Source organism: Rhea pennata, chromosome 3, assembly GCF_028389875.1.
Source record: "Rhea pennata isolate bPtePen1 chromosome 3, bPtePen1.pri, whole genome shotgun sequence".
Lineage (NCBI taxonomy): Eukaryota > Metazoa > Chordata > Aves > Rheiformes > Rheidae > Rhea > Rhea pennata.
The window spans coordinates 45,399,867-45,418,542 of record NC_084665.1 but is presented as its reverse complement, the minus strand read 5'-3'; the positions used below and the strand labels follow the sequence as shown (position 1 = coordinate 45,418,542).

Below are 18,676 nucleotides of genomic sequence, written 5' to 3'. Positions count from 1 at the left end.
CGCAATTAAAGATGAAATGACATACTGAATTGTGGGTGATGGGAGGGGTCAGAGTGGTGGTGCCAAGTAGCGGTTGATGGTTCTAGAATTACTTAATTTGTTAAATGTGCAGCCTTCTAAGTGCCAGGTAAGGAAGGGAAGTCGAGGTCTCTGGAAGCCTATGTACTGGGATAGGGAGCACGTTTTATGCTCGGTCCTAGTCAGTTTCAAGTAAGAATTTCCAGAAAAGGGAAAGTATTTTGAAAGAACAAAAATTCAGTACAGACATGTCAGAAGCTTGGTCCAGAATATTCCTAAAAGCAAGCTAACAACATAGGCAGTTACAGTGTTGTAAAGTAATTTTCTGGTAAATTTCTTGTCTTTAGTTTTATTTTAATTCATTAATTCTTTTTAATATAAGGAGCTCAAAGCAAGAATTCTTCTGATGCAAAACCATAATTTGAAATCACTGCTTGTGGATTTATCAGCATGCACTGTTGAAGTGTTGACTAGTTGACAGTGAAAGAGATATCTACCGTACAGAAACGGCGCTTTCTCAAGGTTACTTATTCCATATAGATGCCACTTGTAGGCACGCGTAACTGAACTATTTGCAGTGATAATGACTGCTGTACAATGTAAAGTGTCTGCCCCTCCTCCTGTCTCATAAGAACAAACTGAAAAGCCAAAACTTTCATCACCTTCCTTTGAGGTTTGGAAACAGTGACAAAGCAAGACAAGAGTGGCAGACAGACTTGCAGAATCCATAGGGACTATAACATCAAGAGATCTCAGAGAGAATGCTAGGGCAAATAAAAAAATAAAACATTTTTTTCTTTAAGTGATCATCAGTGTGGATGTCTGTTACACAATTTGTGTGGTGTATAGAAATTTCACTGTTCTGGGTCTAAGTGTCAACTTTATCAGTTGGACAGTCATCATAACTGAGCATAACAACTGACTCAGCAACAATATTAAAACTTCCTAATGCTGTACAGAATTCCTCTCTGGCACTGAAACCAGTCCAGCTGTAGCAGTAGCCAATTTGCCCTGCAAAGAACAAGATGCCTTGCTGGAAAACAATGACTTGAGCCTTAACTGAAAAGGATGCAGACAGGTGGCTCACAGTATCACACACCTGTATGGTCTCATTCACATCCTCAGTTATACTCGTTCACTACTGTAGCTGGATTAGAAGTGTTTCTGATAAATGGAATCTGGTCTGAAGCTACTATGCTCTCTATGACCAGAACACATATCTATGATTAAAGAAAAAGGATTTTTTCATAAATTATTAGGTCTCCAAAAGTGAATAGGGTTCTACCATATTGTAGGCTTACTGGATTCCTATCTCGATGAGAAATCAGGAAGCAAGCTAGTCATTCAGCTAGAAGCTAGCATGAACACCTTCCCTTGCTTTCTTGGGTGATTACCTCTGCATTTTAGAAAGATGATTTGATCAAAGAATTGGTTATCAGACATCTATTGAATTCTATTGTACTGTCACAAGTAAAAAGAGAGAACTATGGGAATATCATGGCCAATATTCTCATCAGAAAAATACAGAAGAAAAATCATACGTAGGGGAAGAGCTGGCAGATGCTGCTATTTAAAGTCTTACATTTGTAAGCTGCACGTTTACTTGGAGTGGAATTCACACAGACACACACTCGAAGAGTAAAGCATGTAAGATTTCTCCTATGTGGCCATGATACCCAAAAATTTAGCAGAGGACTTTGGACTGTATCAGCTTTGAATCTGTGAGAACAGCCAAACTAGTACTCTGCAGGTAAAAATGCAGTGCTGAAGTTACTAGTAACTAGAGCTCTATTCAAAATTCAACTCTATTATGGTTGCCCACTTGGAGTTGCAAGGGAAAGAAGATGAGTAGACAAAGTAGTATAAGAGTGTGAAAGGAATGATTAAGGCAGAAAACACTAAGATGAAATTTTTGTCTGTCTTTGCAAGAAAGCTGTACTGAATGAAGCAGAAGTACAGAAATGGCACCTAATACATTAATCTTACTGTCTCCTCCACACATCCCTTGGCGCTTGTGTATTTTAGAACTAAGTCTACAAGGGTCATTTTGAAAGCCATTTGCACACGCTATTGATATTAGAACAGGCCCCAGTACCAAAAATGAAAGCAGAAGATAAGGCCCCTTCATGAACCCATTAGAATAGGCTTCCTCTCTTCAAGAAAGATGCACTTCTAGAAGCCCTAAGTAACCAGTAGTCAACTGTACAAAACAAATCACTGAAAGATATAGAGTGAAAGCCAAAACCAACAGTACTTTCAATTGGTTGAGTAAAAGTTAAAATCATTTCTAATTCATTGTGTAAAAGATGAATTTTTGTTTTGAAAGAGTCTGGGTAAGAAACAAGGAAATTTGAAAGATCAAAACAATTAAAAATGGGAGGACTCACATTATTATCAGGATTTAAGTTAGATCACCATAGTGAAAATACAGTGACTGAGTGGGAAAACAAAATCACAGAGTAAGTGATTATATCTGCAGCACCAGAGCAGAAAACTTGGAAGACAGTTCTGTAGAGAAGATTTTGATTTCATGATCTCTACCTTTAGAGCTGCTTGCGTGGATGAAACTCAGTTTGTTTGCTGGGGGTGGGGGTTGGCTTTTTTTGGCAGCAGTACTGTTGGCATTGACTGGAGATGGCTGGAATGAGTTGGAAAGAAAGAGGCCATCTGAAACTGGGCGAGGCTGGCGGGAGGGCTGCTGTGGCTTAAGGGTGGCAGGAGGAAAGTCACCATAAGATTTTCTTGTGCTGGAGTACTTATCCTGACCTGCTAGATTGGAATCCTCCTCCTCCTCATCATCATTGTATGCAACAAACTTGGCAGTATAAATCGTGTCAGGGGAGAGGACCTGTGTTTTGAGGTAAGAGGTGTTTCGCTGAGGTGGGGGAGGAGGAGCGTTAGATGAAGGGGTTGGGGATGGGAGTTCATATTCCCGTGGAAGCGGAGGTCTGTACAGACCAGGCTCGTCAGGTTCCAGTAATCTTCGTTCTGCTTCATCATGCTGTCTGCGCCTTTCAGCCTCTAAGCGATTGTAATACTCCTCTTCCTGTCGCCTCTGTAAGTCCAGAGGAAACAAAAACACAGCGGTCAGAAAGACAGATATTTTAGTCTGAGAGAGATTTAAGTTTTCCATCACAGAATTGCAAACATTCTTTTGTCCCTCCTTTTCTGGCAATGAGCAGTGCATCTATACCAAGTCATACAAAGAACATTTACTACTATTAAAAAAAATTTAAAAAACGCCAGTCTTCCTGTAAAACAACTTTGCTTTTATTTCTGGAATTACTACTGCCTTTAGTAACTAAGGTAACTGCTTATGTGAACTAAGTGCATTTCCAGCATTTATTACTAGAAATGTAACTACTAAAATAGCACACCTACATAAAGGGGGGATTTACTAAAGCAATATAAAGTCTGTGGGACTCGGATTAACTACCATCTTAAAAAGGAACTTTATAATTTTGCTACATGCTTATGTAAGTAATATTAATCAATCTAGAGCCTTGGAATAGATGACTCCTTAGAAAACAAAAAACCCCGTATAAATACTAGGAGAACTACTTTCACATAAAAATTAAATTAGAAAGAACTTTTAAAAAACTGATGGCAAATGATTTTTTAAAAAACAAACTTACATAAAAAAATCTAAGCTCTTGATAATGAGGCAACTTTTTTAAAAAGGCCATGAAATATTTTCTATATATTTTTCCTGTTTAAAAGATTTCTACTGTTTGCTAATTTTGCTTAGCTCTTGCCTAAGCCACATTGTAATTTACTATATGCACCACAGAGGTCTATTCTGTAGTTTGTTTGATAACCAATGAAAATAATTTTTGTAACATGTAATTTTGAAATTAGATATTACCAAAGGATCTTTTGCCTACATGTACCACGAGTTGTGTTGGAAATACCTGACATTTTGAACAACACTCCTTTTTGTTTTTAATCCAAGTCTTTCTTTTTTTAAAAAAATCCTCCTTATGTCCTCAATACCTGGAGTGCATTATCAATTACCCTAAAAAAAATAGTCCAACCTTGTCATTTTATCTAGACCATAGACACAAAACTTATTTCCTTGTACTATTCTACAAAAGCCATTAGAGTACTCAGATGCTACTGAATTCGGAGCTGATAGATGTACAAGCATCTCAGTCACGATCTGTCAGTGAAAAACCTTTCAACTGTGTGAGCCAAGCGTTATCTGACTGCATCACATCCCTGTCTAAAATCAAGAAAATGTGTTTCTGACCATTTTTTTCTGCTAGCAAAACTGAACTTGCTTCCTAAAGTATGAATTTAAGTACCTTCTTGAGAAAAAGATGAATCATTTGTCACCTATCACTGCCCATAACCTAGCTTTTCACTGCTCATCAACCCATACTGCATAGAGAAAATGACCTAACAAAGGATTAACACAATCCAATAAAAGGAATCTAACAGTGAAAATACTTTAGCTTTTTTTTTCCTCTTCAAATTTTGCTCAATCTTCCAAGATGAAATTTATCTGGACATTAAAAATTAACCTCTTTCTTCATTCAGAAATCAGTTTTACTAACATGTAAGTTTTCAATCTTCTCTAGAGAGAAAGGGGATTAGCAAACATGACAACAGTCAAATGAGAGCACCAAATGAGGTGCTTTGTCTTCCAGTTTTGAAGAATAAAACTTCTCAATTTCATGTGTGATGCTCTGAAGAAACCTAGAAGCCTAGATTTCTGGAATATACTTTTCACACTGAGTTATTTATCTGCTAGAATTACTTTCTTTCTAAGTTCCTGTTATTCTTATAGTCCAAATGTAAAGACAATATGGAATAATACAGAACATTTTTCTCTACTCCATAATACTTCATATTTTCCTCTCCCCCTCTGTGTAAATATATGTGTTTATACAGACACACCTGCATATAGATTGTTTAAGTGCCATCTCTGAGACACAGCAAAGCCCAACACTACCAACTCAGACATTATCAAAGAAGGTAGGAATGTCATATTGGGCACTGAAGAAAGTCATGAGATAGAGCTGATTTCTGCCATAACTTTTAGAACAGGCTCTGAAGGCAAACACCTCATTGCAAAAAAGCTACCATGGGATTTCTACCATATTATTTGAGAAATACCAGTGAACTCCAACCATGAATTAGGGTATCTTTTTAATCACTTTTTTCTTCTTGGATAAAATGAAGCCTTGAGCCATGAATGTTATCACTAGGCTATGTATTCAATCCCTGCTGACCCAAAACTGAGCTGTTACTGGCCAGGCTAAACAGGAGAGTCCTATAAAGAATTCCTGCTGCACTCAGAAGAACATAACCTTTTCTTCAGCCTCTCTCCTGGTTCGCTCCTCCTCCTGCTGTCGTCGCTCTTCTTCCTGCCTGGCCCTATCTTCTGCTTCTCGTTTGCGCATTTCTTCCAATTGTTGCTGCCGTCTGCGTTCTTCATCCTGTAACTAACAGAGACATATATTTAATTTTTCATTAATTTATCATTCATGCTGATTAGATACATCAAAAAAGTAACTTAATTGCATTGAAAATAACAAATCCAATAAAAAATGCTATGCTACAGATGAATCAATGAAGTTTTCAACTGCTCAGAATATACTTCATTAGATTGTTTTTCTGCAAGAGGAAAAGCAAGAGGAAAACCAAGAGAGAACTACATACATAAGAGCAAAAAATCACAAAGGAAGAAATGCATAGCAATCATATGTGAACCCCTAGCAAAAGGCTGAGGTGACTCATATTCCAGACTGCTTCACTAATCATAGTCTCATAAGTACAGTAAAGTGAAATGAAATACTTGGAACCAATGGTCCACAGCACCAGCAGCCAACTGGTTTTTCATTTTAGACTAGTATTTAAGTACTGGAAAAATCATGACTCATTAGTCAAAGGTTCAATCCATTTAAAGTAAAAGGCTCATTCAGCAAGTCTGCAAATAGTCTCAAGAGATAAATAAAGTCTCCCACTGTATCTGCAACAGATATGTTTTTGAAAAAGTAGACAGCAAAGCAAAAAAAAAATTGACTATTTAGATTTAAGAGCTCAACTGAACAATAAATGTCCAGAAAATAATATTTTTTCTCTGCTTGCGATAAACACTACACTGATAAGAAAAATGAGCCATAACCCAAACCTGTCTTTGCATTATTCTCTAAAGCTAACAATATCTGCCTGTGATGGATAGTATATTCAGTGGAATAATAACATTCAAAAATAAATATTAACTGGACTACATACTAAATTGTTTCTTACTGCTACATGTTTTAAAGTGACTTTTTTCCCCACAACATGTTTCACATCAATTAGTATACTTTACTATCAGCTATATTTCATACTGCTATTTCTTTGCTTCTGTTTTTAAAATATGGTTTCCTTCAACAGAAAAAAGCCTTTTATACACATGAAGCAGTAATGATAACAGCAGAAATTTAATTTCATAGAAAGAAGTATTAGAAATATAGAAAGAAATTTACGGAAGAAACTTATAGACTTTTGGACAACAACCATCATGTAAGTATCCTTCTCTCTCTCTCTCTCTCTCTCTCTCTCTCTGTCTCTGTCTCTGTCTCTGTCTCTGCTATTTAACTAATAGGAGATGTGCTTTGAAGCTTATTAATGTGTACCAGGCACTGGCAAAAGGTTTTCTATTTTTGCAGTTGGTTAAAAATTGAGGTTTTTTGTATTTGATTAATTTTCTGATAATTATTCCCCCCCCCACACACACACACTTTTTAGGTAGTATTTTCTTGCAGGTATCTTTGGACCAGAATTTTGAAGACATTTGCCTTTTTTATCTTTAAACAGCTACAGAAACTAATTACAGCAAAAACACCTCTGGTTTGAAGTGTTAAGAACCACAATTTTTCAGCATATCTATAGGACAAAATTAATCTGATTTGTGCAGAAATGTGGCAAATCTAGTCTAGAGGATGCCACCTCTTAGTTTTAGTCACAGATGACTTCCCCTTATCCACGGCTAAGATTTTTATAATTCCTAATAGAAAACTACATAAAGATCAGGCTTAGTATATTCCATAGAGCAGAGAAAAAAAATAGTTAATTAACTGACCATTTGGATCAAGATCTTTTCTTATCTTTCTCGACTATTAAAAAGACATCGTTTTAGCACAGGAGATATTGTCACACAAAAGGAGAGCTATTAATTCAGCAGGATTCATAGAAAATAATTAATTCCCCCACCCCTCCCCAAAGAAAAAAAAAGAAAAACATGAAAAACAAAGAACCCCCCCAAAACCCAACAAAAAAGCACTAAAAAAGCACAAGCTGCATACTGAAAAATACAAGAAAACTCTGACTTTCTCCCAGTCACACTTAGAGAAAAATCCTGAACACAGTAATTACTTATCCCAGTTTACTTGATGGGTATCTTTTTGTTAAGTAGCAAATGTTCCTATTCAAACACACGTATATATATAAAAAAAAAATCAACTTAACTGAAGAGGAAGGACCAACTTATTTTATCTTATTGTTATCTTAGCCAGAGAAAGAAAGGAAAACTGGACAGCAGTTCTCCCTGTGGAGGCACCCCATGTGGGATGTCAGTCACACCAAATTTGGAAGACCATAGTATCTAGGACAGACGCTATTCTGAACATAACTCATAGGGAGAGGCCAAAAATTAGATGTTAGGTACAAGTAGGAACAGAGCAACTATTACAGTGTGACACTTCACTTCGTTATGCCTAGTTAACTAGTTTCTGCTTTGGAGCATTTGCAGACCAGGACAGGGGGTGTCAGGATGCTGAGCCCTGCTGTACTGAAGCAATCTGCGGTTGTGACTGCACACAACACGACACTATTCTTCACTATTCAGAACTTCCAAATTTTCAGGACGCTACAAAAATTTAGCTTTAAGTCCCATTTCTAGTAATACGGCTCTCTGCTAACATCCCCAGTTTGAGTATTTGGCTTCAGTACTTCTCCATCCCCATTAGTTTGTCTCTAGTTTAAAAGTCATTACCATACGTGATTTACTGTACTTCCAGTGTTTCTCCAAAGCAGCACGTGCTTATCTAGTAACCGATACAAAGAACCAGAGGGTCTGACAGAAGCATCCTTCCAAGAGTAACCGCTAAAAACCACAAATTCTTTCCCTCTGCTTTGTCCCAGCAAGGTTGCGCTGTCACAAAATGCCAGCAGTTCACTCAGCACCACACTCCCGCCTCCCTTCCGCACTCCCCACGCGCGCTTCAGGCGCCACGTCCGCTACTGGACGCGGACAGAAAGGGCCACCGTTCTTCCGAGCTGTTCCTTCCCATAAAAGTGCCCCAATCCCTAAGGACACTCTGAACAAGTGTGCAAACAAGCAGAACATTTTCCTGCCTCATAGCAGTGTAACATGCTTGTGGCCAAAGCTTAATGTAGAGCTGTTAATACAGGCAATGACAAATTAAATACCTAATGCCTAGATGGTCCTCAGCTGACAAGCAGTGGAGGGTAACAGGGAGAGAGCAGGGGAGAAGACTCGGGAATATCAGAAATTGTTAAGCTAGTCAAGGGACTGGCATGCATTCAGGAGGCTCCATGCAAAATTTATGTCTCCAGGTACTGCTTAGAATGGTTTTAAAAAGTTCCAGAAAAACTTTCAATTTAAATCTGTTTATTTATGGCAACTAAAACTGGGTTAGATCTGTTAGTGGCCCATGGAATTTAAAGAAGGCAAACACTAGACAAAATTGACAAATTATGCATTAACTCTTCATCAGCTTTCACTGGCCTTTTAATAAGGACAATAGCTGTTACAAATGCTCACGTTAGACATTCAAAAATAAACACTGAGCACTCTAAAAAGTACTTTTTCCTAGAAACAAGGAAGCAATTTCCTGGGTACACGAAGTGGCACAGGATAGATGCAATTTCTACGCCCAAAAAGTCATATGAACATATCAGAAAAAAAAAGGTTCTTGGTTTTGCTGGGTTTTACCATTCACATCTTCTACTTCAGAATTAAAAAGCTTCTTTTCTTTGTTTAATCATAATTTTAGGAATGTAATAAAACCTCTACCGCCTCAGGTCGCTGCTCAGCCTAGCACAAGTATTCTGCCTCTGACAACAGTGAGAAGAGCTGCAGAGGAGCTGGCTGCTTTCTGCAGTCCATTTCTCCAGTATATCCTGCTCATCACTGCACTACAGACTTGAGCTAGTGCATCCTTGTCTGATCCTTTCAGTATTGGTCTATGGGTGCGATGGCTATGAAAGTCTAATACATTTTTAAAGCTCCTGACACCTTCAGGCTTCAGAGCCTGTTCTCTGTATGCATTTTAAAAGATTTTTTTTAAAAAAAAAAGAAAGAAAGAAAAAAAAGCAGGGCTTAATGGCCCAGTTCATGTTTTGAACAGTTATGCTTGCAGTTTTTCAGCTGCACAAATTAATTATACTAACAGCACTTGCAAGTATAACACTTCTTTCAAACCAGGATACTAATCATACAGAATACACTCTGAAGGCAACATATTATTTCTTTACAACACTACAAATTATGTTTTATTCCCATGTACCCATTTCCAATGATAGCAACAAAATACAGGATTAGCGAGAATCAATTTAGCCAGTTACTGCCAGCCATTAGCCAGTTATTCCCCAGTTTGAAAGTCTGTAATGATTTAAACACAAGAGAACGCTATTAACCAAATGAAACCGAAATGTAGAAAAATAAAATCTAGTAACTTAATAACTGCACATTTACGAAACTTGAAAATATTAGTAAGAAATCTTACCTCACAGTTCATTCACTCCAACTAATTAGTAGGATTTTATAAACACAATTACACAAAATATCAAATAAGAGTTTTATATTAGACCATAGTTAAAACAAACAAATCAAGCCTGCAAGCAGAAAACAACATCTAAAAGCAGAGAAACATAGGGAGAGGAATCACCACATCTGGAAACATTAAAATGCATGCTTAGAGTTAGCTTACTGTGTATTGTATCAAAACGGTTTTTGAACAACCAAAGACAGCAAATCATCATCCAAAGCACGTAAGATGGTTATTAATAAAATCAGAAATGGAAATTGAAAAGTGATATTGAAGAGAAAGAAACAAACATACCAAATCTAGAACAGAGATTGCTGGCACAGCAGTCTGCTGCAGGTAGTAAGAAAAGGGAAAAAAAGAAAGATGCACAGTGAAAATAGATAAGTTAGACTTGTGCTATTTCAAAAGCATTTTATTTGTTAAGTCAGCTACTTTAAAAAGAGAAACAGAATTTGACATATTCCTGAAATATAGAAATGAAAACAGTCAAAATAATCTAAAATATTTATCAGAATTAGACTCAATCAAAAAATATAGTTCTTTTCTAGAGATATTTATTGCATCTCTAGCAATACAAATAGTGAAACATGACATAAATGCAAGCATTACTTCAGTTCTAAATGACTGTTTAATTTTAGTTTCAGTAAGAAAATACAAGTTTCTCATACCAGCAGAGTATAAATCCTAGAAGTAGTTCCAAAATGGTGGACAGCTTTATAGACAAATTATATTTAAAATTCAGCCCTTGCAGAAAAGACTGGTATGATGCTATGCAATACAACTGGCTACACTACTAATAACACATGGCTTTTTAAGCCTTGTTACAATGAGATGTTAAACATACTGCGAGTGAAAATGGCAGTTTTATATGAATTTTTATGCCTCTAGGTAACTATGTGTTACAAATTACACATTAGCAATACTGGGCTTTAACACAAGGAGTTTGCCTTTGATAGATTTAGCTTTTCCTTTCCTCAGTTTCCAAGCATGAGCTGTCATGTTTCAAAGAATAATAATATTAGCCACAAGAAAAAAGGAAAGCAATGCAGACTGCAGTGAATATGAGAAGAGTAAGTTTAGGAAATCAAGCTGCCGAAACAATCCTGAACTCAAATACTACTTAAGCCAACAGCAATTCCTGAATGTCAAAATAAACATGCAGAAACAGTTCTTAGCAAGTAGAAATTGCTTATCACAGAGTTAAGTCATCTCTTTAACTAACGGAGGACATTCAGTGAATTACAGAACAATTTAAGTCTGTCGAAGCATAGCTATTGGAATGCAACTTCTGGTAGCAGTGCTATTATTTAGAAAATAAAAACGGCTTTTCCTACAAAAATTGATTTCCAAAAACAATAGGTAATAGATTCTGGGAAACAACCACCACCACCAGAATGGTAAGAACTTTGCCATACTCTTCAGTTTTATTATCTGATTTCATCTGGCAGCTATATATAGTACAAGCTTTCACAGCAGTGAAGCGAAGGAAATGGACCTTGTTAGATCCTGGCTACCCTGGACACCAGACAAAATCTGAGTATGTGCGTGCTGGAGTCCCTAGATAAGGGAGCTTCAATTGCTGGAGTCTCATCAATGCTCAAAACCACACAGCCCATCATAAGAAGGTTTTTACTCATGGCTGCTATAGTCACCAATCTGACCAAGAAGCAGAGGTAACAGCTGCCTCACACCCTAGCCTCCACCTGGAGAAGACCATCAAGGTGGAACTTCACTGCAGTTAACTGTTCCCAGGAAAGAGCATGCATTCAGTGTCTATGTTAAGATCCAAGTAAAACTAGCAAGACTGTAAGAACTCTTAAATATATTTAAGAAAAAATATCACACACTATCTTGTTCCGAGTCTCCCAAAGATACTCATGATTTCAAGTATTCCTGCTTCCTTTTCCGCAAGTGAATTACATGCAATATTTAACTTCTAATTCTGTTCCATCTACATGGCAAAATCCATTTATCAAAAAAGATCTCCCTCCCCCAACAAACAGAAAAGCTCTACTCCCAACTAGATTCTGTAGTAGGTAGCTATGAATAGTTTCGTAGCACATCATCTAATAGGTGAAGCCAGTGTAACCTAGTGAAGGTTTCTTCACAAATCTAGTGAACCCATTGAGCTATACATTTACTATACTTTTGTCTAGGAAGGATTACCCCCTTTTACCCTTGCTCTTCTTTCTGCCTCCAGTCGTTGCATAATGAGCATAGTATCCACATCATCATCCTCCTCTTCATCATCATCTTCATCCTTTTGCTTTGATTCTTGAAGTCGCTTTTGGAACTGCCATTCAAGCATGAGTTTGCGCAAGCGGTCATTTTCTTCTGCTGTACGATCAGGCTTGTTCTGAAGTTCCTGAATTTCTTTACTCAGCATGTCCACAATGTGCATTTGTTGCTGCTTCTCCAGCTTCTCCTTGGCATCCCGTTTCCAAGGATCTGGAGAGAGGCTATCACTAGAGGACAGTTCTTCCTTGCTGATAGTAAAGTACTGCAGATCTCTCCGCTCAATAGTCCGAGGCTGCTGTTGGGGCTGCAACTCTCGAATTACTGTTTCTTGAGACCTCTGCAGAGTTGAAGGTTTTTCCGATTTCATTTGTTGAAGGGAAACTGGAGGAACCACAGGCTGAGCAGGAATCAATGGCTGAGAACGCATTTGGCCCAGTTTTCTCTCCTGCTCACGACGTTTTCTTTCTCGCTCTTCTTCTAAACGTGCCTTTTCCTTTTCATACCACCTCTGATGCTCTTCTCTTTTTTTACGCTCAGCAGCAGCTACTTGGGAAGATGCTTGTGTTCCTATCTGATTTGGAGGAGGCGGGGGAGGCAGAGGCAAATCCATTTGTAGTTCATCAAAATCAGTTGCATAATGCACAGGAGGAGGTGGTGGTGGAGGAGGAAGATCTGTTCTGATGGGTTGAGAGATAGCCACTGGAGTTGGCTGGCTGACAGCTGGCGTTTTCCAACGGCCAGGTCCACTTTTAGTTAAACAAGAACCAGGGGAAACCGGTTTGGATGAATGGTTCAGATGCTCTTGGCTGGATGTGCTAGAATCCACAGATGAATTCATCCATGGATCACTGTCCGACTTCTGATCAACGTATTCTACATCCTTCCGGATAACCACTTCCAAACGATTCCTTTCTGGCTGGAAAACTTTATCTCTGAGTTCTTCCTGGGAACGAGCCACACGCTGGAAAAAAAATAAAACAAGGTATGTATTTCATAGTTCATCTATATTAAAAGATATCCAAAATACTAAAAACTAAATGGCTCAAAAATTGCATTCTTATTACTGAAGGTAATTACTTTTAGTGAAGTTCAGCATTTCCATACCCTGTAAGTTTCCCCAAACCAACAATGAAATATTTTTCTCTGTCCTTTAACTCATTCAAGCGATGGAAGACTTTGCAACTTCCATAATGCCTGCAAACCTGCACTGAGAAGAAGTGTGAACACAAAATGGAATTCAAGCCAAAAACCCTTCATGCTCACGCAATTTCCCAGGACTATCCCTGACAGCCCTTCCCCCCACCGCAGGAGCACAAGAGGCCAGGCAGCCAAGAACACCAGGTCAAGCAGACCAGCTTTGCCATTCAGGCTTCTCCTGGCTTGGTGAAGACTGCCTGTTAGGAAGACAAACAGAAAGACTGCTGAGGAAAAGACAAGGGAGTCTCTGCCCACTGGCCTCCATTAACAGGGAAGGTGACCTCAGCTTCTCATTACTGCACAAGTCATTCACAGGTATAGAATCTGGACAGTTGTATCTAATTCCACCTGCTTCTTGGGTATAGATTTATTAGTTTGTGCTTTTGTCACATTTTTAATGCACCAAATCTAAGTCTTTATACAAGTATTTGTATACAAATTTGTGGGTCTCACTGCATTATACAACCTCCTGAAAAGGAACACTGGATCATACATCTGACTATCGAATCTGTTAATGATTTTCTTGAAGCAAATATTCACGCTTTAAATGTTAGAAAATACTAAACACTGAACACAGAATGTACCAATTATCAACAACTGAGAGAAGACTAACAAAGCAAACTCCTTTTATTTTCCTTCCGTCAATGACCCTGACTATGACCTCAAAAGAATGCCTTCTTTGAGATGAACAAGTGTATTTTTTATGCTCTATTAGTCCAGCAGATCTGAACACAAAGCTATTTGTGTTAGATTTGCTGTAAAGATGCACCTAGCCAAACAGCTTGCTAATGACTTGTGCTCAGAAAAGAAAACAGTCATTTCAAGTTAGCCAGCAGTTTCCTGCAGCTTTTACAAGCATAGCATTGTGAAGATTAAAAGGATTTTTTAAGAGTCTGTTTTACACTAATTTTGAAATTAGAAGAACCATCATATGGTAGGGAAAATAACAGTGTATATTGTCAATCTTTGTAAGGAACTAAAGTTTCTAGCCATGTGTTTTATGAAAACACTGCTTCACTGCATTAAGCCTTAAGATCATAGCTCAAATTCTGTATCTATCAACAGCTTGGTGAGATGAAGCCTGTATGCTGGGGTTTCAGTCAAAAGACCTATGCTACTCATCTAAGCTTGTCTTAGGCAAGGGAAAAGTGAACATTCATCCCATTCTAGGATGCATGGGTAGAATCATTCTCTGGAATACTAGCCTCTCTCCATCATCTACAAAGACAGACTAGACATTAACTAGGCAGCTAAGACTGGCAAGATGAAATCTTAAGAAACACCAACGGGTTCAGCACAGGAGTTCAGCAAAATATTCCCATAGCCAATCATTTTGCTTCCAGCAAGCTCCTTCAGAATTACCCTATTTTGGATATAACACCTAAAAAATTCTTAACAGCTGAAACAAGTAGGATTTAATGTCTATAATACAGTAATAATCAAAATAACATTTATCCAAGTGACTTTGCAATACATACATGAGTATTCAGTAATTGATCCCCTATATTGCTTTCATGACATAATCTCAAAATAACTTAGATCTAGCTACTTTCAAAACACAAACTGAAACAGATGCAAGGCACAGCTTTTATCAGAAACCAAGGAAAGGAAGGGAAAAAAAAATGTTTTCACTCTGTATTTAAGTGATGAGGCTATCTCTAGCAGATTAGAGAAAAAGATGCAAGAACGTAGATGGATTTAGTAGTCCAAGATTTAATTTCCTGTATGGCTTTGAGTAAAGTCCTCATTTACAAACAGTTGAATAACAGTACTTTTTGAATTTAAAAAGGTACCGTGGGTGCAAATTCATTTCAAATCAAGAAGCATCTGTACTTTAATAATGAAGTAGAAGCAGTATGACTGGAAAAAAGATGCAACTTTAGGTTTTTTAATTGTGAGAAGTGAATGTGTCTCAATGAAGACTTTAGGTCTCAAAATAATGTTTTATTTGCTTTTTAATGCTTCATCTTGTCACTTAAACAAGGAACTTTGTAGACAAAGACATTTTTCCACATAAGCTGTCCTGGAAAAGCAGAGGAGTTGGTTTGCTTTTCAGAAAACCACAAGACAAATCCTACTACCATCTACTCCCCATTCTCTTGAGTAATGGAGGCTTAATATATCCCAGCTAACAGATCTGCAGAGCTTGATAACCCAACTTCTATGAACAAAATAGGAGTAAGCTCTCTGAATTGAAGTCAGTCTTGGCAAAAGTACAGTTGTTCATGTGGCATTAAGTCAGGAGTGAGAGCTCAGCTAAGTTCGAATTCTAGTGTCCGCAATCTGTGTGGTATGGTTTATCCTCAGAAGCTCAGAGATCATGGAGAGTTGAGTGTTCTGCAAAAATGTCTCCAGCAATCTGTACATAGAAGGCAAACACTTTTTTTCTTTTTGTTTTCAAACGTACTGGAAGAAATTACTTCTAACCTGCATTGTAGTATTGATCGAATGATTACTCTCTGCCTGAATCTGTGGTTTGTCTTCATAATTTGGCCACTGATTCTGAGTTGGACCCATTCGATCCTGGGACTTTGAAGCTGGGAATGTGAAATATTCTCTAGTATAGGTCTGTGTTGGGATGGGATAAGCTTCAGGCCTTGGAGGCAGAGTCTGTTCCTGAAAAAGACAGAGAGAACATAAGGTAAAGTTTACCAATCAGACAGATCTGTGTATAATGTTACTCTACATCTCTATTTTTTCTGTATTTACTTTTTATTCTAAATTTTATATTAAAAATGCATTTCCTAAATATTTTGTTTTGGCTCTTTGATTTCTCTGGAATGTCAGATAAAGAGGCCTTCTGGTATGAAATGTAAGTTGTGGTTATGATCCACGTTTTTTACGCTCTGAAAACAAGCCAGCAATATTGCCCAAACCTAAAAAAGCTGCAGTGAAAATGTCATGAACAAAATTTAATGAAACCACCCCAGCTGTCTCAATCTCTCATTAAGCAAAACTCCAACCAGTCATTAGCACCAGCATTATGTTTAAATTTTCAAGTGAGACACTGTTTTGACCCAAGCACACTGCTCCTATTGATAGCTAAGGAAGTTTAATAGCCAGTACTTTGCTTGCCACTTCTGACCTCTGTACAAAGATTTCCAGTAGAAACTGAGGTTATTTTAGTGGTAGTTCCAGATGTATAAGCATTCTTCCCTCCCGGGCTTGGAGGCTGATCTGTTGGAAAGATATAGGAAGTATTTTAATGACTGTTAATAATAATTTCAATAACTTAATAAAATAATAGTATTCACAAAGTAACTATGATTTTTCCTTTGAATAGTTCTAACAAAAGGCTTTCTCAAATGTTACTATTAGGTCAGTACTTTAAACTTTATTCATTTTTTAAAACAATCACCCCTCTTCGGAATTCAAAGGCCGTGAAAAATAGCAGAGAAAGCATCTTCCCTTAAAATCTTATCCTTAAAAAGGATAATCTTACTTACTTGCTACATTGGGACTAGAGCGATGATCAGCTCTGTTCTTCATTAATCTGTCGTCCCCTGGCAGCTTCTTTGGTTCATTGTACTCCGTCCACGGCAGCTGAGGGCTTTCAGGTGACCCATTTTGAGTAGAGTTATTATACAGCTCAAAACCTTCACTCTTTGGTCGGGGTTTACCTGAGCCACGGCGGTCAGAAACTGTAATAGTTAGATATGTATTTTCCCTCTTTGACTAACAAAACTGCTGTCTAGCACACTCTTTTTAAAAGAAGAGCTACTTCGCATTTGTAATTGAAAATGACTTGCTAGTAAAACAAATGCTAGATTTTAAAGTCTTTAGTTCCTCAGATACATAGTCTCACTCCTGCACTGACTGTTTAGGGTTCCTTTGACTTCTATGCTTCAAAAGAGCTTTAAAAAAAATATACTACAATACCCGGGAAAGCCAAATGCACTTTACTGAAAAGTCTCTTGTCTCTCAGAAGCATATGGTGTCTGGGATGGAGTGTTGTAAACTGTGATAACAGGGATTTATTCTTTTAACTCATTCTTTTCCATACTGTAGTACTATCCTATATTTAGGAAATTTCTCTATTTATTGAATTATTTTACATAAGGATTAATATATTTGTCTTTGGAGTTAGTACACCAAAGTATAATGATACCACTGGAGAAACATCAAAGAATTTTTTTATAATCAGGTACAGAAACTTAAGAAGAGCCATTTCAATAACTCAAATTTAAAAATCAATGGCAACATATGTTCCATGGGGCTATGCTTCTATTTATTTCTCTCTCAGCAATCATGCTATTCTCCCTGGTTACAAGGTAGTCATCCTTTGAGGGGAGGAGAGAAAATTTTATGAAAGGGATGAAAAAGCTACTGAAGTTGTAATGCCCTTTTTACTTGTTATATTTCATTTATTAAAATTATTCCAAAAAAGATCTGTGTTTAAATACATTACTTTTTTTAGAAGGTATTTAATTTATTAATGATTAGATAAGAGTCTAATTTAAAACAGTATTTAAAAATCAGATGAAATTTTGATATAAAAGGGAATGCTTCCTTTCAATGCGATCAATGTCTTTTCTGATTTGATGTTTTGGCATTATTTGGCAAGGTATTGTGAAGTACTGTATTATCTGCATTCTAAGGCTTATAAAGTCGCTATTACTATAAATATTATCATTTTTACCTCTTTGCATCATTGGGGATGGCTGATTAAGTAGAGTTGCCAGACCGTGGTAAATTGCTCCTTGTTTGGCTACTTCTAGCGTTACTACAGAACCTGTTCTTGTCATAAGTTCTGCTGCCCTGCAAGAAGAGCCACAGAAATAAATTTTATCCTTACAATCATTTTGTATATCATGATTTCTGCTGTTCACTGTAGTAACCTTTTGTCTGACAAGGCACTTCTATTCTGAATAATCTTAAAATTTGCAAAAAAACATCTGAATAGAACGAGCAGAAGATACACTCATTAAATAGACAACAGATACAGGTGTGTACTATTTTCAATTTCTGCAGGTAAAAACCAGAAGCCAAAATATTTAAAATTAGAGCTTAGAAAATTTTGCTCAGTACTACACAGTCAAACTTTTGTTAGTAAGGTTACATGTAGGCAGCCTTAAAAAACCAAGACAAAGCGTAACATGCAAAAGCATCATCTTGAGGCCTTTTTCAATAAACTATTATTCTAGCATTTTGTGTAAAGACAGCTAACGAAACCATTCCGTACCTTTCCTGGGACAGGCCCACCAAACTTCGACCATCCACACTGAGCAACTGATCCCCTGCAGCCAGACGACCGTCCTAATTACATATGCAAGGTGGAGGGAAGGGGGAAGGAAAAAGAAAATCATATATCAACGCTAACTTGGTATAAATCAAAACAAATATTCATGCATATTAGTAAACAAAAGATGCATATTAGTAAACAAAAGATGTAGAAATATTTCCAAAGGTTCTTTCTACCTTTGAACTTCTGATGTTTAAAA

The 18,676-nt window shown here is 37.3% G+C and overlaps 1 protein-coding gene across 16 annotated transcripts in view; it reads right to left on the bottom strand.

Moving 5' to 3' along the window:
- AFDN (afadin, adherens junction formation factor) overlaps window positions 1-18,676 on the bottom strand; it is a 135,004-nt gene that overhangs the window by 5,069 nt on the left and 111,259 nt on the right. For 4 of the 16 annotated variants that reach the window (XM_062572173.1, XM_062572178.1, XM_062572184.1 and 1 more), the window contains 9 exons: window positions 18,418-18,491; window positions 17,875-17,993; window positions 16,682-16,876; window positions 16,321-16,412; window positions 15,663-15,851; window positions 11,977-12,999; window positions 10,095-10,130; window positions 5,331-5,465; window positions 2,785-3,073 (listed from right to left, as the gene is read on the bottom strand). In XM_062572173.1, the coding sequence (XP_062428157.1) occupies window positions 2,785-3,073; window positions 5,331-5,465; window positions 10,095-10,130; window positions 11,977-12,999; window positions 15,663-15,851; window positions 16,321-16,412; window positions 16,682-16,876; window positions 17,875-17,993; window positions 18,418-18,491 (2,152 nt within the window). The remainder of the gene's footprint in view (window positions 1-2,784; window positions 3,074-5,330; window positions 5,466-10,094; window positions 10,131-11,976; window positions 13,000-15,662; window positions 15,852-16,320; window positions 16,413-16,681; window positions 16,877-17,874; window positions 17,994-18,417; window positions 18,492-18,676) is intronic. The other 12 variants (XM_062572179.1, XM_062572182.1, XM_062572180.1 and 9 more) reach the window with 6 other exon arrangements.